At 44.1% G+C, this 23,389-nt stretch overlaps 1 protein-coding gene across 2 annotated transcripts in view; it reads right to left on the minus strand.

Moving 5' to 3' along the window:
• MORC2 (MORC family CW-type zinc finger 2) overlaps window positions 1-22,751 on the minus strand; it is a 38,767-nt gene extending 16,016 nt beyond the window's left edge. The window contains exons 1-9 of one of the 2 annotated variants that reach the window (XM_057411315.1): window positions 22,602-22,751; window positions 16,353-16,406; window positions 14,327-14,361; window positions 13,323-13,391; window positions 6,088-6,178; window positions 4,429-4,537; window positions 3,029-3,188; window positions 2,836-2,947; window positions 1,003-1,128 (exon numbers count right to left, since the gene is read on the minus strand). In XM_057411315.1, the coding sequence (XP_057267298.1) occupies window positions 1,003-1,128; window positions 2,836-2,947; window positions 3,029-3,188; window positions 4,429-4,537; window positions 6,088-6,178; window positions 13,323-13,391; window positions 14,327-14,361; window positions 16,353-16,406; window positions 22,602-22,669 (824 nt within the window). In that variant the 5' untranslated portion in view covers window positions 22,670-22,751. Of the gene's footprint in view, window positions 1-1,002; window positions 1,129-2,835; window positions 2,948-3,028; window positions 3,189-4,428; window positions 4,538-6,087; window positions 6,179-13,322; window positions 13,392-14,326; window positions 14,362-16,352; window positions 16,407-17,502; window positions 18,141-22,601 lie in introns of those variants that run through there. The other variant, XM_057411324.1, reaches the window with a different exon arrangement.
• Between the last annotated feature and the right edge of the window lie 638 nt (window positions 22,752-23,389).

A 23,389-nucleotide genomic window follows, 5' to 3' on the forward strand; every position in this document is an offset into this window, starting at 1 on the left:
ACAGTGCTGGGAATTTTTATTGCCCAACCACCATAAGCAGATCTACAAGGAGTTTGCACAGATGTGGCACAAGTAGATTTGTTAGATAAACCTGCACCAGCATTGATTCTAGTAAGTGTAACCGCGGGGCATTGTTCATCCACGAGTTTCTAATATAATTTCACACATTGTCACTTAAAAAGCTGAGGAAGTACAAGCCTGACAAGCAGGCCATGGCTGTAAGTTGAAAATAGGCCAGGCTCTCCAGGCAACCATCATGACAAAAGACTGTGGTTAGTATGAGTACACAAGTTGACAGTGCGCCATACTACTGAAACAATTGATATTTCTGCTGTCAGAAAAGCTATCCACAAATACTGTATAAAATTATTACTAACTTATTAAGACAAATCATGTTATAGTATCTGGAATACAGCCTGTGTGCTCCCAGGGACAGAAGAACACTACTGCCTCAAGGAGACTTAAATACATGCTTTTCTTCCCCCTCCCATCCTTATATCCTTTTCAAGTCCCTGTTAAGACAACTGGCAGCACACCTCTCTTGCTTTCAACTTTTTTGTATAAGGGAACTTAAAAGGAAGACGGAATAGTATTTCCTAATCTCTATGCAAACCTTTACCAGCTACATATGTAAGTTAATTTTCAAAGCAACTGTTTCAAAGTGCTTAGCCTCCCTTCTTTTCAGTAATAATTCTAACAGACACCATATTTATTTCCTTAAAAACAGCTACCTAACCGATACATACCCAAATTACATATGGATATGTAATTTTGAACAAAAACTATCTTCATTTCTTGGTTTGCTCTGAAAGGGAGCCAAATTGCACAAATTACTCAAGTTATTAAATTTTCCACTATCTACCTCCTTTTCCATATGATCTGTTTCTGTAGCTTTAACATGGAATTATGCAGGATACACCTGGAAAGCAAAATGTTAAACCCTTTCCATAAATAATCTCCAAGAAGTCCTACACATCTGCAGATGTTGGGTCCAATACTCACCTGGGCTTATACAGGCAGCATGAAAGTCGTTTTGTTTGTACTTTGTGTCCATTTATGAAGATTCTCATTCTGGGATCAATATAAAGCACAGCAGCATAGGCACGAAAGGAGCGGCGCTCGGGCTTTCTGCAAGAGAGGGATGGATGCTTACAGAAACTGAGCAGTTTGTTCAGCATTTCCTGGTAGAACCACCAGCAGACACTATCCCAGTCTGGCCCATGTAGCTCAAAGATGCCTGTATCAGTTCAGCCCCGAGTAATCAGTGTCTCTTTAGTCAGAGTGCTCATCCTGGAGTCTCTTTCAGTCTGCCTTCCACCTCCTCTTTCCTCCACAGTTTTTCCCCTTCATTCCCAACCATTTAAGAGCCATGTCACATACTACTGTCACAGAGACTTGTCCTCTATCCAAACCAAATGAACAAGTTTTTCCAAGACAAAACTTGTAAGATTCTTATTTTACAACAAAATGCTACCCAGTAGCCAAGTGCCCACACTGCTCTGCATTACCCCAATGTATTTTAAGCACCTGAAGCAGGATTCACACCCCATGCATCTCAGCTCATAGCCTTCTCCTTCAAAACATGCTAAAGGGACAATCTTCAGCAAGAAAGCCAGGCACAAGACAAGGCCCTTCTATTTTAATTACCGGGCAGGAGCGTTAAGTGAGGCTTTTCTTTTAATATTGTTTTACCCATGTCTTCTACAGAGAGTTTCTATTGAGCTGTACATTTTAAATACTGTTACAAAACACTGATGAACGTATCACCGTAGCTTGAAAAGGATGTTTTGAATACAGCTGGATAATATGGGTCAAACCTATAAACTGGCCCATTGAACACTAAGCGTGTGCCCCACTTGCTAGCATGTTCTCTTACCCTTCGGTTACTCAGGAGTGTATGCTCTGACAGGAACGGCACTGATCACACACATAAATGCTATCACAAGGTCAGAGAGAAGCTCCTTCCAGTGATCAGTGCTAATCATGAAAGCTCACCAGCACACATTAAAGAAACTGAGAATCACATCAGATTGCCAAGGAGTTTGCTGCACCTGAGCACTCAGTAACATCAAACTGATGCATACAGAATTAGCTAGGTTTACAGTGTTTGAAATTGTATTTCTATGAGAAATTCAAGCACTTCAGGGAAGCAGTGTGTAATCTCATTATACAGGTAAAACTCACTAGGTGTGCCCATAGAGCTCTGGGATTTAATCAAGCATTTGTCTCAGCTGAGCTCATGTTTTCCTTTTCAGGCAGCTTTCCCTAAACAACCCTCTATGCTCTTCCAACTGTCCTCTGAGCACATCCTCCTTTCTCCTCTGCAGGAAATCCAGGAGCTGCTCGTGCTCCCAGGATGATGTGCTGATACACCCCGTCAGTACTACCCTTTTACCATTCACTCATACAGGCTGACCTGTGCGGTGGTCACATCTTGCCAGGGTTTATTTAATCACACAACTGAACATGAGTTTGAAAGCAGCACAGACTCACAACCAGCTGTCATTCTGATGAAAACATCTTTGATGAGCATAGAAGATTAAACCTATAGCTTAGGGCTCCTTTGTTTTAAGGTGCCTAAAGAAGAGCGCTGAGTTTGCTGCTTTGACTAAACTGAGACAAGAAAAAGTAGGCATTCACGCAAGCACACAAACATAACACCTCCAGGATGTTTACCCACATAAACTCCAAACCGCTAAGAACAAACTAAAGATCTGTTAAACTCTCCAATTCACCACAGAAAGAGCAGCTTTTAAAAAGCACATGCACACAGTATATAGCTAAACCCTACACATAAAATGATCAGAGCCCAAACGCTTGTAACATCACACTTACGTTCCCTCTGGAGATGTTTCTGCCATCTGAATGTCTCGGGGGTCAGAAGTCACATCCAGCTCTGGCTCTCCATTATCCATTAGTTTGAGGTTAAAGATTATCACCAGGGTCCCTGAGCAAGTAACAAGTTGATAAGATGAATTCCAGCCAAACCCCAAATACTCTGCCTGTGACCAGCACTGTCCATACATACCTTTCTCACCACATATCTTATTAAACTGCTCCATCACTTCCTGTTCTGACTTGAAAGGGGAATACTTGTAAATTAGCTCTGTCTCAATAGCAAACTTCTCCATGTTGTCAGTCACAGGCTCCCGGCTTTGTGCATTCCAGGTGGGCAGGGGAACAATGACCTGCAAATTGCACTGTATCAAGAGCATAGCTCACCCACTCTGGTCTGCAGAACATGACCGAGTGACTTGCCCCTCCTGACAAATGCCCAAGGACCTCTCTTTACCAGCCTCTGAGTTGTCTTCCTACAACATCTAGTCTTAAACTGAGCTATTTCCAAGTAACCTCTATGGTACTGGCTACTCACACACTCAATGGGTTTTTTCCCCTCCTCTTGCAATGACTTTCATAATACTACCATAAAAAAAAAAACAACAACCAAATTTTGCTTTTTTAAAAATTTAAATTTCTGTACTTAACTTCTCTCTTGAACTCAAATATCCTTCACTCATATTCATCCATATCTCACTCTTTATTATATTTATAGCTAAGGCTATTGGTGTTTTCTGTTGCTCAGAACAAAACCACAGAGGGAATTACAGCCTGGGTCCGCCTATCAAGGACAGTGAATCCTGATCTCACTTCAGAACTGAGGTCAAGCACAAATTTCTGATTCCAGAGCCGCAGTGAGAACTACATCACTGTTCCCAACTTGCTTCAGCCATCAGCTGGCCACTAATAAGCATTGCTCCCTCAAAAGCTTCTTTATAGAGCTCCCTCCATGATCACAATGGAAAATACTTTCTTAGATACTACCCTGGTGCAAATTTACAACCTTTCATTATCAGTCTTGCGTGGAAAACACTTGTGTTTGAGCACAAAAATAGTTCCATGTTAAAGAGTCTGGATACAGAACAACAATGCCTGAATTATATATTAAGATACGCAAGTTTTCAACACGTAGAACCACACTGATTTTTTGTTTTAAAAAAATCCAAAAGAAAAGACATGTCTGGAGTTTGTGTCCTGTGGGTAGGACTCATTCAAGCACACCTTTAATTTTCTACAGAAAATCGGATCAGAGCAACAAATTTAAATACATCCCATACTCAAATTGTGTGGAAAAAGGAAAATGCAAGAAGTCTAGGCACGTCCTGAACTCAGCATAAGCAACATTAAGTGATTAAAACAAGCCCTTCAAACTTGCTGGAGTTTAGAGAACTCTCAGAATTAAAACCTAAAGGAAAAATCCTTTGATGACTTTGCAGAACCCCTACAAGTTTATCACCAAGAGAAAACCATACCACTGGTCCAACCAGTGGCAGCCAACACTGAGACAGACACTTCTCCTCAGGGAGCTGGAGAGGTTCTGCTGAGATAGCATTCACCACATTAGTTCATTATAGCAAACTACATGCAAACCTCATCGATGCCTTCTTCCTCATGGAATGTTCGTGACAAGAGAAGGCAAGTCATGGTGTTGTCTTTCTTTGTGAACAGGATAAAATCCTTCCCAATCCGCATGGAACCCCTGCAGACAGATTTCAGGCAGCATATTACCCCTGATGCATAACATTTTCTAGAAAGCAGACCACGCTGCTGAACTTTCTTCCTATTATGTTCAAGATGCCAAAACCAGGTAAGGCAAAAGAAGGGCTTAAACAGCAGCTACCACTTCTCTCTAAATATCTCTCCTTTCAAAAGGCATCTTAATCTGATCATTCTCATAAGGCTTCAAATCCCTTAACACGAGTCACAATCAGAAGTGCAGATGCGCAGCATGCCCAGGCTCATCCTAGATAGCAAGTTTTAAAAAAAAAAAAATCTTTTTTTTAAAAAATCTAAGATGACTAACGTGAGATGTGACAATATCCTGCAAATAGACAAGCAGAAGTGTGAGAAAGCAAAGACACACTTCATTTCACTTCACACAGAATGAACAGCAGCAAACAAGTTTCTGGGAGACAATTTTTTCCTATGTCTAACTTAAAAGACTCACTGACACTTCAGACAGTGCAACTTAGCAGCTAGCTGTCACAAAAGACACAGTCCCATCTTCCTCCCCACTCTGCTATCCCCAACAGTGCCTTCCCCATCTTCTCTATTTTACCCTAACTTGTCAAAAAAAAACCTTAACAAAGAAACGTAGCATTGCATCAAAAAAAGGATTAGTGTTCTGTCAGTTCAATTCTCTTCAGATTGGCCTGATGTGATACCAAAGCACACCTTTTGCATGTTTAGGCTTCAGTCTGCATTTCTCACCTGTAATATAGTATGACTCTTGCCCAAGGTTAAGAAGAGGACAGAGATCTGTCCTGGAAGTGCCCAGCCAGGATCTGGGATGCGTCCCACACTGCAGCTGTATCAATGGGATATCAAAGTCCCTTACATCCCCTTTTCTTCTTTCCTCCCATGCTATAGGGTCCCACAGATTTCCCCAGGAGGATACATATAAAAAAAAATCAAGCCACACAGAACAGTATAAAGCGGAACAGCCAGAGTAAGCCATGAAAGCCCTCTAGCTTTCCCAAAGACTTCAGTTTACCACAGAAACACTTCTCTTTCCTAGCAAATCCCCTCCAGCTAATGAGATTTCCTCCCCACCTTTGTTCAGCTGCCACCTAATCCCACTCCTCCTCTCATTCCTTCCATTACTCTCCTTCTCTATGCATTTGTTTGATTTAGGATAAAAAAGAAAAGGTTGAAGTCCATCTGACAGCAGCCCACAACCTTCTTAGTGAGAGGACTACTTTGTTCCCATTTTACTGTCTCCCACAGGCATACTAAGGTTTTGTTTCCTGCTCTACCATTTTTTTTCCACCAGCTCTGATCTGTATCCTCTGCATCATGCAAACATAATGGCAAAACACCGTCATCAACTCTTGACAGACTTCTCAGCCACTGAAAAATTATAGTAGATGTCAGAGCTCCTGTCCCCCAAACCACAGTACCAGGATTTAGATTTCACCTGCCTTCTTTTTTCTGGGAATAAAAAAGAAAAAAAAAGATAGCAAGCAAACAATACATTTACTACCTCAGCCCTGAGCTCCGTATCAGGAGGCTGGCTTTTGTTATACCTACGATTTCAAGCCGTTCCCATACTGCCCAATTTGAGTTGACTCAGGTGATCGCTTGGCTGATTTCCCAAACTGAATAACACTGGCAGCTTCATCTAGAATGAGAGACAGGGAACAACAGAAGTTTTATTTCAGTATACAATCAGACACACATCTTTTAGATAAATGCATTCACCACTGTAAGTAGCACAGAAAGATTATAGCATGGAAAATGCCAGAAGCCAAAGCGTCATCCTGAAGCTCTGCTGTACAGCCCTGTAAGATACACATTGCTGAACGGCATTTACATCATTAAAAGCTTTGTGCAGATGCCATTATGCTGACAAAAAGAGTTTTAAATTCCAGATGAGCCCCATGCTCCGTCCCAACTGCACAAAGGCATTTCTTTTTACCAAAAAAATCCACAAGATGATCTGTTGTGTCAACCACAATCATCAACATGCTCATAAACCAAAACATAGCCTGGGCCACTGCAGCTCTGCTGTGCTGTATGCACTGCTGATACCACAGACTCAAACCCACTGCCAATAGAGCATAAGTCAGCGCTATAAAAAAAGGTCTTGAATTCGGGATAAACATCACTTTCTCTTCATGGTGTTGAGCTGAACACCATCGTTAATTAATGCTCTACTAAGACAAAGGGTGATTTTCACAGCAGGCTGCTGGCAGAAGGGCAGCTGTGGGGGAAAAGCAGGATGAGCAAGTAATGCAGCAATTAACAGAGTACTTTATTACCAGTGACTTAAATGAAAGGATGTGATGCATCTGCATCTGAGAGGGTCTGTCATTTTTAGTCCAAGCCTTTATATTGTTCAAGGGATAAAGCCTTTTAACATTTAACAGAACAATTCCTCTCCCTTCCCCCAAGAGATCACAATCATTTCACAGCAGAGTTTGCTGGGAGAAATGAAACTCAATTCCAGAGACAAGGAACAAGGAACATCAAGTGCCTTAACAGGAAGGCTAACAACAATTACAACCCTCAAATGTGTACACAAGCTGTGAGGGAGCTCAGGACACAAGCTGTGAGTGTAGCTCACCCCACCAGCCAGCTACATAGAGGCTGAGCAAGCTGGATTTAAGCATGCAAGGGGCTTGCCCAAGTCCACTATTACTGACAGTGAGTCTTTACAGTAAGATGTTTAGTACTAACACCACTGGTCTCACATGAAATCACCGAGCTGGGTGTCAGAATGCCATTTACCATTGAAATGACATTCAGATTTAAAGTCACAAATCACAAGGCAAAAATACATAACAATTGTGCAAGCACCCCACTGCCTCAATGCAGTATGTTCATAATGGAGATCCACAGGCATGTCAAAACAAACTTTTGACTGGATGAGAGGACCTCTTCCTTTCCTTCAGTCTACAATAGCATTTTCTAGCCAAACAAGGAAAACATTAGGTTACCTCAGATTTGAGATCTGGGTAAGAATATTGATGATGATCATATTATTACTATTGCTACTACTGTGTTAAGTTTGAAAGCCTAGGCAGAAAAGGGTATAGGGGATGTCCTAAGAGGAGAAGTTAAACTGGAACCCTTTTGCTATACTGAAAGTTGTATCAGTGACTATTTTTAAGCAAACTCTGAGAAGCCTAAAAGAGGTAAAGAATCATTGTCTAAAGTATTTCCTCTCTCAGAAAAGGCAACCATATGGTTTATCACTCAATGCTGGATGTCGAAAACCACCCTGTAGAGATTCCTCTTTCTGGGCAGAGGGACAAAGATGATGCCAAGCAGAGGGACTGTGAGGGAGCATCTCTCTCTGCTTCAGGTTTGCTGTCTTTGGCAGAGGTTTAGGCTTTACCTCCTCCCAAGAATCAATGTACAAATGACTATTTTTATTTTTTTTTTAGCTTTGAGTTAAGGCTCTGGAGGGAGTTTCACTCACAGCTATTTTAGTCACAGTGTTTTCATTTTGCCGTGTCTCAGAGTTACCAGATTTAAAACAAACTCCCTGGCAACGTAAAGTGGGGGGTGACCTATGCCAAACATGAGAGAAAAAACAATCTGAAGGAATTTGCTCAAGATGGCAGATTGATCTTCAGAGCCCAAGAAAAGGAATCAAGGACACAGATAAACAGTTTCCTCCTAAGAAACATGAGAACATGAGACACCTGGGATGAAGAACTGAGGGACGGAGTTGTTTAGCTCCTGACTCCTGGTCCTCCAAGAACAGCTGCAGAGCACCCTCCTGAACAACAGGCAGGCTGTTCAGCACGCGCTTGCTGACACAACCCACCACGGACACCCCTGCAGGAAGCTGCCTGCTCTCCCCACCATGAGTCACAAGCTGTTCCCCTCCACTCTCCCACTATCAGCCACCAGGCACCCACTGAAGTCAGACCTGGCTTGCCCTTTGAGGAGAGTCCTCTCATATTCCCAAGTTCACCAGACTGGAATACGCTAAAGAAGGTCTCTATGTAAGCACAGAAAATGATCCTTCCTGCCTTCTCCATAAACACATCTGCTACATTCGCATTAGGTGGAGTACTTGCAGCAGACTCAATAGCATTCTCAAAATGTATCCCAGAGGCAAAGTATCTAATATACTACATGGGGGAAATCAGCCTAAACCAAGATTACTTCCAGTCAAGCTTTCCCCAGGAAAGGGGAAGAGAAGCTCTGAGGTCTTTCATCACCATAACAAACACAAGACAATCAGCTACCTGAGCCTGGTACAAGACGACATCACTTTCTGCCCACATGGGGAGGGCACTGGATGTTGTTTAGCTGAGCTTTAGCAAAGCATTAGATGCTGGCTCCCACAGCCTTCTCCTGGACAAACTAGCAAGACACAGACTGGATGGGTGGTATGCAAGATGCGCAGGGAACTGACTCACAGGCTGCACTCAGAGGGTGACCATCAATGATTTTTACTCCAGCTGGCAGCCTGTCACAAGTGGGGTCACCCAGGGATCGATGCTGTTCAGCATTTTCATATGGGATTTGGATGATGGGGTGGAAAGCACCCTCACCAGGTTTGGTGATGGTGGGTGAGTTGGACACATCAGAAAGGAGAGCCATCTTAGAAAGACCTGGACAGGCTGGAAGAGCTGGCAAGCAAGAACTGTATGAAGTTCAAGGCAAGGGCAAAGTCCTGAACCTGGAATGAAATAACCGAAGAACTCGGTACAGTCTGGGATCTGTGTGACTGGGAAACAGCCTTGGTGAAAGGGACCTGGGGGTCCTGGCAGACAGCAAGCTGAATATGAGTCAGGAGTGTATCTCTGCAGCTATGAAGGCAAATGGGATCCTGGGCTGCATCTGTATGGGCATTACTACAGAGACAGAGATGTGCTTTTCATGCCATACCTGGAGTACTCTCCGCTTTTGATCTCAGTTCAAGAAAGATGTGGACAGACTAGACAAGGTAAAAAAGGAGATGATGATCAAAGGGCTGAAGAACCAGCTCTATCAGAGAAGACTGAAGGATCTAGGTCTCTTCTTTCTGGAAGACAGGTCTCACAGAGGGAATCACATCACACTACCCTAGTATTACAGGGCAGCTGCAAAGAGGATGAAGGCTCTCCCTTCACAGGGAGACACACGAAAAAGAAAAGGGCAATGGGTAAAAGTTGCACTGGGAGAATAATCAGTCGACAAAACAACCTCCCCATGTGGTGGAGTCCCTGTGGCTGGAGGTTTTCAAGATGTGATGGGACAGGGTGCAAAATCATCAGGATGCTAGGTTCCCCTTCCCATGAAAGGTTGTACCATGATGTACAGATGATCTTTGAGGTCCCCTGCAAACTGGGCTGTTCTGATTCTAAAATGCAACTTAAAGATTTACTTTTTTCAATCTTTTAAAAATACAATTACAAAGCACTTCCTAAATTAGCTGTTATACTTCTTCAGCCTTCATTCAACCAACATTCTGATTCATACAGCACCTTCAGAGCACAAGCAGGAGGTTAAAATTCTCAAGCTAAGTATCCTCAGTAGTGATGCCACTGACAATACGAGAAATCCTGACCTAATGTTTTCTAATCAAATCCTATTTAGTCCCTTATGAAAAAGCCAAACTTTTCAACCAGCACTACTATCCCAGTATCTCCCTGTGAGACATGATGCTTTTTTAGAAGCAATCTGTACTGCGGCATCACTGAATCCTCAGATCTTTTGATAACTTATGACTCTAGAGCATGTTCGCAGCTTGAGGACAAATGTAACTTGACCTTCAGGCAACCCAATCCAGCATGATCATTAAGAGAGCCAATGCAGCAAGTTCTGAATGCAACTATAGTAGGAGTCGCTTGACAAACAGTTTTTAGAAATGCTGATCACTCATACCTTTCACTAATTTTACTTGGGGAGCTGCCATTTGCCTTGACAATTGAGCTATCAGGCAGAGCGCTCAAATTTGAGCTATTGTCTCACTACACCCTTCTATGTTTCCATAGCTTGCCAGACAAATTTAGGACTGACCAACACAGAACAAGACCAAAGGGACTGGAGGTGTCCCTGCCCACGGCAGGGGGGTTGGAACTTGATGATCTTAAGGTCCTTTCCAACCCAAACCATTATATGATTCTATAACAGAGAACGTGTTAACTGAACAGTTTACTTGGGCCATTCAGCTCTTCCCTCTGTGTGAAAGCATCCAGAGATATCCAGGTTTATTGGCTCATCCTCCTCATCCAGCCTTCTAAGCTCCCCCTTCAGTGTACTCAGGAAGATCACATACTAGTGATTCACATACAGGATTAAGACAAGTCATACAGTTATTCTTCTTAACATGTCAGCTTACAACAATCCTTACTTAAATTATCATGTGGAAAAATAAACTCCTCCCAAGCTCTATGATTTCTGCTGAAGGGAAGGTCTGTGTGGATTTTGATGCTATTTTCACGATAAGGAGAGAGAAAAGTCCAGTAAAAGGTTTTCTGCTGACATATCCTAAAATCAGCTTTCAGGTAAGAAATCTTCAAGATGTCTTCAAAACTGGTAGATCCTGCATTATCAGAAATTAAAACTCAGGCCTCTATAGTCGGGTGTAGAGACAGGCCCATGTAGGGAGTTAGAATAACAGCCTCTCTCCAGCCATTCCTGTCCATGTTGACAGGCGAACAGTGCAGCAAATGGAGTTTCTACCTGGCTGCCCTTGGTTAAGTGACTTTTAAAAGTTTATCAAGCTTCCTATGACCACCCAGCATTGAAGCCATGAAGATGTGACCACCAGAGCCAGAGTCTGCATCAAAACAGTATGTCTCAGACTGCTGAAAATTAAGAAGGGCTTTTTCAAAAGTACTAAAAGCTGCAATTTCACATCTGAAAAGCGATGTCCTGGAACAGGGCAAAGGTAACCTCACAACCTCAAATCTAAAATAAAATAAAAATTTTTGAGGCACAGAATGAACTACACTTCATGCAAGCATCAACAGTCAAACGACGTAAATTATATTGTATTTGCCATATATGCTGCCTAGTGCTGTGAAATACCACCACAACTCACAGTACCTGCCGCTCTCCTTTACAGAGGATCTCAGACTACCAAAGTTAGGATAAAATCCTTCAAGATTTATTTAGTAGAAAGATCAGCCAAAAGAAGCAACTGGATACTTAGCCAATACCTAAATACCACTTTGTCACAAAATCAGCAATACAAGAGCAACAACAGCATAAAAGCTGCTATTAAGACTCTGCCGCACTGGAACAGATACTTGTCACCACCTACACTCAACCCAGACACAAACACGTAGTCTTCAAGATACGCAGAACAGGTTGTATTTCTTCTCCCTGATCCAAAGGTTCATGAGAAGGCCACACTTAAGTCTCTGAACCTGTTTTATGGATAGGGCTTAATTGCTTCCTTCAATTCCACTGGTGGCAGTATTCTCAGAAGACCTCTTAAGGATCCTTAATTATTTTCCAGAGAGTACACAGAAGGTATCTGGGGTTCAAAGTAAATTCCTTCATGCAGGTCACAGATTTGTGTATCAAAGATGCTAATGTACTTCTATAAGCATTAATAAACAGAATTGAATACTTCATATCTGCACTTGTTTTGGCTGCGAGAGAGTTAAATTTCTCCATAGCGGCTTTGGATGGGGCTATGTTTTGGATTCCTGCTGGAAACAGTGTTGGTTTAGCTACTGCCGAGCAGTGCCTACACGGCATCAAGGCCTTTTCTGCTCCTGACACTGCCCCATGAGCAAAGGAGCTGGGGATGCACCAGGAGTTGAGAGGGGACAAGGCTGGGACAGCTGACCCCAACTGACCCAAGGGATATTGCAGACCACAGGATGTCATGCTCAGCAGTAAAATTGGGAGAGAAGGAAGAAGGGGGACATTCAGAGTGATGGCATTTCCTTCCCAAGTAACCGTTACACGTGACAGACCCCTGCTTTCCTGGAGAAGGCTGAACACCTGCCAACCAATGGGAAGTGATTAATGAATTCCTTACTTTGCTTTGCTTGCACACACAGTTTTGCTTTCCCTATTATACTGTCTTTATCTCAACCCATGAATTTTCTTGATTTTAACTTTCCAGTTCTCTCCCCCATCCCACTGGGCTGTGTGGTGCTTAGCTGCTGGCTGGAGTTAACCCACAGTATTACAAGCACATCTTAAAGTACTGAGGGATCAGAATAAAATGTTAGTCGAGACTTCCTTACTTATCTTCTCTACCTTCTCACAAACCTTCCAATTCAGCCCAACCTTTCTGCCAGTAGAGAGCTCCGCACAGGAGGATTTACCTGTCTTCAAGACACAGAGCAGGTGGAGTGGGTTGCCAGTGCTTTCACTGATGCTAAAGCAAAGCAAGAGGCTTTTCTCCTGCTAGATACAACTCAGATCTACACCAATTCTTACAACAGCTTTAATTTTTTTCATGGTACGCTTTCTTATAAGAGCTGAGAAACACCAACCACTTGGCATCCTCTAATAGAGAAAAGGCTTCTGCCCACCAAAGCCTGTGCTTGTTGCCTTTTCTGGCTACCATGTTCTCTCTCCAGCCCCAAGGCCAACTTTGGTGTGCTGGAACACCACAGGCCAGGCTGACTAATTCTATAATGCAGCAAAACAATCTGCTTTTGGCCAGATTAGTTTTCTGCAGCTGAAGAGGTGAATAGACTGATACATGATATGGTGTGAAAGAGCCAGTGCAGCAGCAGGAACATGTACCCAGGCATGGAATATGCCTCTTTCAACAGAACCATGCTGTTAATTGAGCCTAAGCTGTAACATGAAATCTCAGCTTGAAAATGAAACTTTGACTTCCTGCAACTTACTTGAATCCATTCCTGTTCCATCATCCAAAAAACAGAGCATGAATCCACCTCGTAGGTCATCCCGTTGCTCTACAAGAGAAGAATTATTCAGTACTCCCACGAGCAAAAGTTAAAAGTTCCATAAAATGGAATCAGTGTTAATGACAGAAGTAACACAACAAGCACAAATAACACCATGGCTAAGCTGCACGAAAGAGCAGCAGATTTTTGTTACACAGTAACTAAGAACTCCTCCTGCACTTTAAACTGCAGGTACATATATGCTACAAGAGCGTATTGTAAAAACAGGTTTCTTAAGCATCCAGTATAAACAGCTACCCTCTTTGCCTAACCTCAGCTGGAGGCTGATCTAAGTGCTTGCCCGAGTTACTTGTGAAGACACCAGTTTTTGAAAGACAACAGGCACTGGGGCACAGGACAAATGGTAGAATCAGAATTATTTAGGTTGGAAAAGACTCTTAATATCATTGAGTCCAACCATAAACTTGCCATTGCCAAATCCACTACTAAAGCAGGTTACTAAGCACAACATCTACCTGTCTCTTAGAAATGTACAGATGGTGACACAGGCTGCCCTGGGCAGCCTTGTCCAGTCCCTGAGCACCTTTTGGGGAAGGAATTGTTCCTCATCTCCATCTAAACCTCCCCTGGTGCAGCTTGAGGCTGTTTCCTCCTGTCCCATCCCTTGTTCCTTGGGAGCAGAGCCCAGCCCCTCCTGGCTCCATCCTCCTCTCAGGCAGTTGTAGGCAGCGATCAGGTCCCCCCTGAGCCTTCTCTTCTCCAGACTGAACCCCCCAGGTCCCTCAGCCGTTCCCCATCACACTTGGGCTCCAGGCCCTTCACCAGCTCTGCTCCCCTTCTCTGGCCCTGCTCCAGCACCTCGAGATCTCTCTTGTACTGAGGGGCCCAAAACTGAACACAGTATTGGGTATAAGCATGCTCACTGCAATTCTACCAGGTAGAACACACTGTTGACATGCAATGAAGCAGCAGGTATGACTTACCAGGATAAATGTCTATTCTTGTGGCATCTGCATCTCTACAAAATAAAAACACAATTGGTATTCAGATGTCAAAAAGTTGAACTCCAGGCGCATGCAATAATTTCCAAAATGAATATTTGCTGCACAGATCAAAGTCCATAAAGGCCCCTCAGTCAACACTAACACATAAGTGAAAACACACAGTTTCACTTTTTGCTTTCTTGAACCCGAACTCCAGCATAAGACATTTGCTGCCACACAATTAAGCCTAGTTACAGCAGAGTATCACTGTATTTGTACAGTGACGGTATTTTAACATAAGTCATGTGGGGGGAGAGGGATCAAATAAGCCTGAGCTCCTTCCTGTTCAAAAGAGACAATACCCTCATTTTTCCTGTCAAGCTGCCTATGAAAAGTTTAGTAACTCCACAAAAAACTCCATCGAAATACATTCACGGTTGTCATAGGAAACTGTGTCATTACAAGATCATGTAAGTAAAGCCCTTCATATACTGTGCATCCTCTATTTAAAAAGCAGCATAAGCAGCATTACTGCCCTCTTCCCAAAACCAAACATTTTTTTCATGTAGACCATCACATATCCTTAGTTTGCTGATCAGAAGAGTGCAGTTGTAGCATCATAATAAACCCCCACTTCCCAAATGCCAAAGTTACTTTGTCTTGTCTTTATATCTACAGCCAAGTATAGCTACCTCCTTCCCAGAAGGCCAACCTCTCTTTTCCCAGAGGAGGAACCAGGCTGGAGAGAAAATAACCTATTAATTTCAGATACTACATTTAACTATGTTGTACCAGAAGTGTGAACCAGCAATGGTGCAAACACACACACAGCTGATTCCCTACACCAAAACCTTCCTGTTTGAGCTCCTTAAACTAAGAGTGACAGAGAATGACAGTTCACACAGACAGAAAATGATCTCAAAATATTCCCATAATTCCATCAGAATATTTATAGAATAGAATAATAGAATGGTTTGGGTTGGAAAGAACCTTAAGGTTGTCCAGCTCCAACCCCTGCCACGGGCAGGGACACCTTCCACTAGAGCAGCTTGCTCAAAGTCTCCGTGTCCAACCTGGCCTTGAACACTGCCAGGGATGGGGCAGTCACAGCTTCTCTGGGCACCCTGTGCCAGCGCCTCAGCACCCTCACAGGGAAGAGCTTCTGCCTAAGAGCTCAGCTCAGTCTCCCCTGTTTCAGTTTGAACCCATTCTCCCTTGTCCTATCACTACAGTCCCTGATGAAGAGTCCCTCTCCACCATCCTTGTAGGCCCCTTCAGACACTGGAAGCTGCTCTGAGGTCTCCACGCAGCTTCTTTTCTCCATGCTGAACAGCTCAAACTTTCTTAGCCTGTCTCAGCCTTTATTTTATGAAGAGATGAGCATGCAAGACTTGGGAAACAGCTATAGCCTGGATTCCCAAATGCAAACATGGTCCAAAACCTGCAATTTCCAAGTCTCAGATATCACAACTGCTCTAACTGTTCTTGCACTTTTCAGCATCCGGCTTCTGATGTCATTTTCATCCTATCACCATGCTTGATATTAAGAGTCCAGGATTATCTAAGTACTTAAGAATCCCAGCTCCAGTAATTATTATTTTACCAATTTCTGTAAACAAAAAGGCACGCTTATTTTTTCCTTAAATCTATCTTGTGTCTTTTAGCAACCTCCCTTCCAATCTGAGTTGCTCTATGATTCACTCAAACCTAACTTTTTTAGGAGGCAAATGCCTGATCACCCTTTTGCGGAAGAAGTTTTTCCTAATCTCCAGTCTAATCCTTCCCTGGTGCAGCTTGAGACCATTTCCTTTTGTCCTATCCCTTGTTTCTTGGGAGAAGAGACCAGAGGTCATTTGTGTAAGAGGACCAAAGGAAATACCTATACAAAGCCTCAGCAAAGTCTTCAATTCTGGGTATTTTTTGTGCCATCTGCTAAAAGTGGAAATTGCTCAAGATCAACAAATAGACAGGTTGATTACGTCTTTACCAATTTTATGCTGGGAATTAGGCAGTCTCAGGTACATACCTGGCATTATCTACAAGTTCAGCAAGGGCACCAAACAAGAACTCATGGGTGGTTCTGCAATGAAACACAGAATCAGCAGGGTAACACTGATGCTTAGAAAGAGAGACCTTTAAATAAACGAGAATCTCAACCTCATTTTAAACAAATCCAAGTGTATGTCTACAGCAATGACTGACAGCAGACTAGAAATGACCACTTTGTCACCTGTCAGAGAGAGACACAGCAGACAGGCTGCCCCGTGGAGAGGCTGATCCAACAAACTGCTGCTTACTACAGTCTGAAGAACATGGCGTGGTAAACAGACAAAATAGAAATTGCTGACTCAATGAACCAGCCTATGAACAAGTCAACAATTCACATAATTCTGTAATGGATTTAATTGCCTTCATGGCAACTAAACACTGCCTGTATGTAAAAGACAGACAGATGAGGGTTATGCATAAGATCTATCTCCCCAACGCACATACTCGCTTTGTGTAGGCTATTTCTGACAGGCAGAAGCTTCCAGATCCTGGGAGACTTTCAATAGCTGCAACTGCTTCTAATCCATAGAATGACAGTCTTCTGCCATCAGTGTACCACACCACCTTCCAAACTCAATACTAAAATCATCTAGCTGGGTACCGTTTCAGCACAATCTCAGAAGCCATATTTAGTTTCCAGCCTCTTAACTGCCACCTTTTATAAGCAGCACCCATTTGAAAACCATCAGTTATATGCCTCAACCTTGAAAGACACATGGTGAGAAAACCTTGAAGAACTAACAAATTCATTACAACACATTGTCTGCCAACATTAATGCAGTATCTTTGCTCAACACCCAACCTAGTGACCTATCTTCAAAACCTAACGATTATTTCAAATGTAGATGAGCCACATCAACCCCCATACTAACAGCAGCTACAAAGTCTGGAGGAACAGTCGATGGAATTTGTTGCTCCTCTAGGATGTTTAATGAAAAGACAAGTCCTCAGAAACTGCTTTTATCAACGTTTCAGTCGGCATGAAACCTGTTTGACTACCACACAAAAAAGACAACAGCTGACCAAAAAAATGAAGGGATACTTATTCATATTTTCAGCTTTCAGAGAACAAATGCATAGATACTTCCCACATATAAAACATAGCTGTCCGTAACACTAAAAGTCACAAAATGAACTTGGATATCCATCTTCAGTGTCATGACACCTAACCAATCAACACAGCTTGAGTCAGAGGTAAAACATATCCACTTTTGAAGTTATCACCAGAAACATTAGAATGGTTCTCTTTCATCTCTGCAAGCTCCCACTTGCCTACACAGAAACAGGAGACAGAAGGGAATAGTGTTTTGAAGACCATCTTCCAAATCAGAAAGCTTCCACAGAAGCTCATCCCTTGTATTCTTTCCTTTGAGCAGGATTTTCTGTTGTCCTGGATTCTGCTGGGATGGAGTTTTCTTCCCTGTAGCTGATGCACAGGGCTGTGTTTTGGGTTTAGTTTGAGAACAGTGCTGATAACACACTGATGGTTTAGTTGTTGCTAAATAATGCTTACCCTGATCAAAGACTTCTCAGTCTCTCATGCTCTGCAAGTGACAAAAGGCACAAGAAGCTGGGAGGAAGCAGAGATAGGACAGCTGACCCAAACTAGCCAAAGGGATATTCCATACCCCAGCACGTCATGCCCAGTATAGAAACTGGGGGGAGTGGGCTGGATGGGGCGGACTGCTTCTCAGTCTGGCTGGGTATTGGTCAGTGGGTGGTGAGCAATTGTATTGTGCATCACTTGTCATTCTTGGGTTTTAGTCTCCTCCTTCTGTTGTCCCCCTTCTCTTCTTCACCATAATTACTATTATTATTATTTCAATTCTTAAACTGTTCTTATCTCAACCCATAGGCTTTACCTTTTTTGATTCTCCTTCCCATCCTGCCAGGGGATAGAAGGAATTAGCAAGTGCCTGCCTAGTACTTAGTTGCCGGCTGGGGTCAAAGAACCCTTGTGCATTGATTTTAAGTGCTCCCTCGAGTTTATAAACACAGATTCAGTTTCATAAATCAACATCCCAGAAGTTTATTTAGGAAGTAGACCCTGCCAGGAAAAGCCCATCAGCAAATGGATACTTTAGCACTAGTCACCATGCCTCTTTAGCTGTTTTCACTCTACAATTTAAAAAATGCTTCAAACTAAGGAAAAGATGCGGATAAGGTACAAATTGGGATTTCCAAAGGAAAATATTGGAACAATATTTTGGAACAGTATTTTTGGAAAAATATAAAAACATAGCAGTAAATTATAAGAGAGGCAAGAGAAAACATTATTTCCACATAATACTCAGTTTGAACATCTACCAAAACTGGAACCTCGCATGCTGACAGAGGCAAAGCGACACGTTGGTACAAACAAGTGAAATTCTCTCCAGCTAACAAAAAATTTAGATACACTATAAATATCTTCTATTCAGTATATTAATCGCAACACTTATATTTGTCTTGTCAATACCTAACTAAAGTCATATGAAGTGACTCAGCTTTACCAAAAGCCACTAACTTGTCTTATGGTCAAAAGTGCCTGAAATACTTAATGTCCAAAATGATCAACTGGTGACAATTTTTCCCCCTATCTCCCAAAACCTTGGGATTATTTTACTTGAAACATAAGTTTAAAAAAACATGAGATAAGCTGTTGGCAAAACTGAGTCTATCAGAGCTTTCACGTGACCTGGAAACACTTTAGTGTAAGCTAGGTGGGCCTCATGAGAAGCATCAGTAACGTCCATGAGTCAGAGAAATAAATCTATTACAGGTCACACAACTGTGCTGTTGAATAACACACAGAAGTGGGAGAGAGTGTTATCAACATCTGTAGTCTCAGCAACAACTCATCGTGGCAGAAACAAACTGGCTTGGACTTCCCTACAACTTCCAGTTTTCATTCAAGACAGCTCCATGCAGGAGTGCAGGCTTGACAAGAAATGCAATGGGGAAGTCCAATGCTGACAATTTACTGAAATGTTGGTTACAAAAGGCCAAGTCAGATGACTCCGTAGAACATGACAAATTTCAAACACCTCTACAACAACTATTTATCCTAACATCCTAAGGGAAGAAAAGCTTAAAAGGGTCACCCGTTTAAGCCCAGCTGGACTCCTAAGCCTGCACAGTCAGGCAAGTACTAATGAGACATGTAAGACTTCATTTTTGTTCTGAAAAGAGGCCACATCCAGGAGAACATTTAAGTTTGGCACCTGCCTCAGGACCAAGAACTATTCTCTCAGTACTGCACTACATTTCAGGCCAGAACAGAAAACAATGCACAGGAAGGAAGTGACAGAGCTTGGGGAATGGGAGAACACTGGTCTGTTATTGCTAATATTCATGAAGAACACCATGTAGTTATTTTCAAGTCTTTCTATCTGAGTGACTTTCTTCCACTCAAGCTGCATTCAACAGGACAATTCTAGTTACAGGAAAAAAAAACATCCCTGAAGTTCAATTACAAGCTAAACCCTACATACTCTCAGAAGAAAATTTCAACTGTTCAACTTTTAACAAACTCCATCATTTCTGCACTGCAGATATTAAAAATATGCAAACCAAAGTTGCCTGGGCTCAGGTGTGTTTCTGTGATTACCTTAATGAATGGCACTGGAAATACCTTGAACAATTTACTTTTAAGGAAAAGTAATGTGAACCCAAGCAGGTGGCTTGCCTCATAAAAACAATGCATGGGCAATTTCCACGTTTGCACACGTGGTTTTCATTCTAGGATCTAAAAGAATATTCACACAGAAGAATTACAGAACAGTTCGGATTGGAAGGTCATCTAGTCCAACCCCCCGCCCTGAACTGAGCAGGAACATCTTCCAATATGATCAGATTGCTCAGAGCCCTGTCCAACTTGACCCTGAATGTTTCCAGAGACAGGGCACCTACCACCTCTCTGGGCAAACTGTGCTAGTGCTTCACCACCCTCATCGTAAAACATTTCTTCCTTATACCTAGTCTAAATCCCCCTTTTTCATTTTAAAACTATCACCCCTTGTCCTGTCACTACAGGCACTACTAAAAGTCTGTCCCTATTCAATTATTTCTCAAGAAAAGTGCTTGGAAAAGCACAGCTATATTCGTGTTTAAAAAAAAAAAAAAAGTATGGCAACTGAAGTGATTAAGATACAAGTTGTTAAATTTGTCATCAGACATGTAAGCATTAAGCAGCTACTGAAAAGATCTGCTGCAAGTCCTCAAGTTCAGAGGCAAGATAAACTGGCTTCTGTAAAGCACTTCAGACTGAGAACTCTGTGTTAGATACACTAAAACTTTTTCTAAAGGAAGTCTTAAAGGAGAAAGAAAGAGAAGTCATGGCTTCCTTCTGCACCTCAACAGCCAGATAGCTGATTTTTAACTACAATTTGAGGAACTTCTACCTCCATGACTGTAAGAACACCTTTAGCACTGAAATGATTTTTTTTCTGAGATGGTAAGGCTTTCCTAGCAAGAGAGAGCAGTCCAAAAGACGGGAGTCTCCATAATCAAAAGCCCTATGCTGCTCATAGGTTGGTTTTGTGTGGTTTGTGGGTTTTTTCTCATTTTTTTCTTGAGGGAGTGGGGGAGGGTGTTTATTTGTCATGGGTTGGTTTGAGTGGTTTGGGGTTTTTTTGCTTTTATAATGACTCAAGTTTTTTCACTCTCATTCTTAGTGAAGCATTTGTCTTATGCTTATTCCCGTATCTGAAGAGGCTCTTCACTCATGATGCACCAAAAGCCCTGGCTCTGGCTTGTTCATACTCATTAGCTTCCACCTCCTCCTAAAAATTTTGTAATGTAGTTATACAATGCAGACATGTGACACACTGGAAAGAGACCAGCAGCACAAGCAGAACAGGAAGTATGGTGGCAACATGAAGTAGCTTTAGTATTTGGTACTTAGGGGCAGCAATACATCAGCTTCTTCTGCAGCACAAACATTAACTTCTTATGAACAGCTTTCTGGTGTTCTGCAGGCAAACACAAGCTGCTGACAGAGCTCTGCCGTATGGTCTTCCAATCTATAAAAAAGTTTGTTTCCTGCAGCTGGATATGAGAATTTCACAAATCAGTGACAGCACCAAGAACATGAGTCAGTTTCATCCATTGTCTTCAGGGACCAGACTGTTCACTGCACATGTAACCACTACCAGTCAAGAAAGAGAGCGAAGCCACAGGACATGGATCCAAGGGTGACACCAGGCTGTTCCTAGGTTTCTTCTCCTGTGCAAAAACCATTATCTTCCTGATTCTGAAAAGAAACGGGTTATAATGCTCTTGGCATAGGAGATTCATCTTAGTTGCTCTTGCAGATGTATCCGGAGTTATCAACAAAACCTACTTTGCAATGAAGCTGATCATAAATCAGAATTCTTCAGACTGCTGCAGACCACTGTGGTCCTCCATTCTAAGCTTATGTTCACACAAAGGAAATGAATAGTTAAGCCTGCACTTTATTTCTTCTTCTATTGATGGCAGCAGTAAGTCAACTCTTCCATGAGTCATTAGAAGATAACCTTACGCTGGTGATCAGCTGATCAATATGAGGAAATGCCAAGTGTGGTTCCACACTGTTCTTCCAAGGCAGTTCAGCCAGAACAAGCTCTCTTTAAACTCTTCTGTATGTGGCACTACAAAACTTAGGTGCAACAGGAAGATGAGTGCTTAACCCTGGTAAACACCATTTCGTGGCGGTGCTTGTCATTTTCGAGAAAGGCACCCTGATATAACTCCCTCTGAAAAAGAACTTTGTCTCTTCTCGGAAGATTTTAGTTTGGAGGACTCATCAGCGACACGAAAAAGCCACAGCAGCTTCAAAAAAGCGATCACAAGAAGAACGTCATATTCCTGCTTGAAATATACCTGCACGAAATATTCAGGCACGAATGAAATGTGCTGCTGGAGGGATGGCAGCGCCTGCACTGCAAGGACACGTTCCTGAGACTACGGCTGCCCTCGAGGCGGCACCCTTGAACCCCCAGCGGTCCGTGCTCTCCAGCCACTGTTACTCCCCAGATCCGCACGCCCGCCCCCCGTGCGCGGCAGCGGAGCCGTTAACAGCCCGCGAGGCGCCCGGGACGAGCGGGGAAAAGGGCGGGCAGCGCGGTGCTGCGGGGCCTCGGCCGGGCGCCCCCGTAATCACCCACAGTCACGGGCACCGGGGGAGGGGCGGGCAGCGCGGCCCCAGCCCCGCCCCACGGCAGCCCTGCCCGGCGGCCGCCACGCGGCCCGCCCCGGTACTCACGAGTTGGTGTGCAGGTACTCGAAGGTGAGCTGCGCCCGGTTCAGGCTGCTGTAATTAGCCAAGGCCATTGCGGCGGCGGCCGGGCCGCGTGCGCCTCGAGGCCTCCCCGCCCGCCCCCCCCTGCCGGCGGTCACTGCCCCCGCCGGACGGCCAGCACCGCACCGCAAGGCGGGGCGGGGCCCCCCGCCGTGCTGCGCCCGCTGGCTAACGGCTGCTGCTGCTGCTCTGGGGCGCCGCGCGCCCCCCGCCCCGCTTTGTCTCCGCCGCGATGGCAATCGCGGTCGCGCCCCGCCGCCGCCGCCGCCTCCTCCTCCCGCAGCCGCCCCCGAGCGGAGGGGCGGGGCTGAGGCGTTCACTGCCCATTGGCCGGGCCGCCGCACGTGACGAGAGAGTCATGGCGCGGGCCGCCGCAGCTTCTCTTCCGCCGCGTGACGGGAGCGCGCGGGATGGCGCGTGGTGGGAGGGGGTGGGTGACGGTGCTGCGGCCCGCCCGGGCCTGGCAGCGGGAGCTGCGCTGCTCCGCTCCGCTCCCCTCCCCTCCCCTCCCGTGCATCCGGACAGCCCGCGGGAGCGATGGTCTGCGGGGAGCAGGGCGGGGGGGAAACGGTGACCGGCCCGGCGCCCTCCTCCGAGCTGGGGGATATGGCTGCGGCGGGCGGCGCGCGCCAGGTGCAGCGGGCGGCGGTCTCGGGCGGTGCGCGGTACGAGAGGAGCCTCCGTGACTCGGTCAGAGGGACGCAGCCGGATGGAGAGACCCAGCCGCTGAAACCGGCTGCTGGCCTGCAGCG

Source organism: Pezoporus wallicus, unplaced genomic scaffold, assembly GCF_028554395.1.
Source record: "Pezoporus wallicus isolate ANWC-B61680 ecotype Strahan unplaced genomic scaffold, APGP_CSIRO_Pwel_v1 contig_8226, whole genome shotgun sequence".
NCBI lineage: Eukaryota > Metazoa > Chordata > Aves > Psittaciformes > Psittacidae > Pezoporus > Pezoporus wallicus.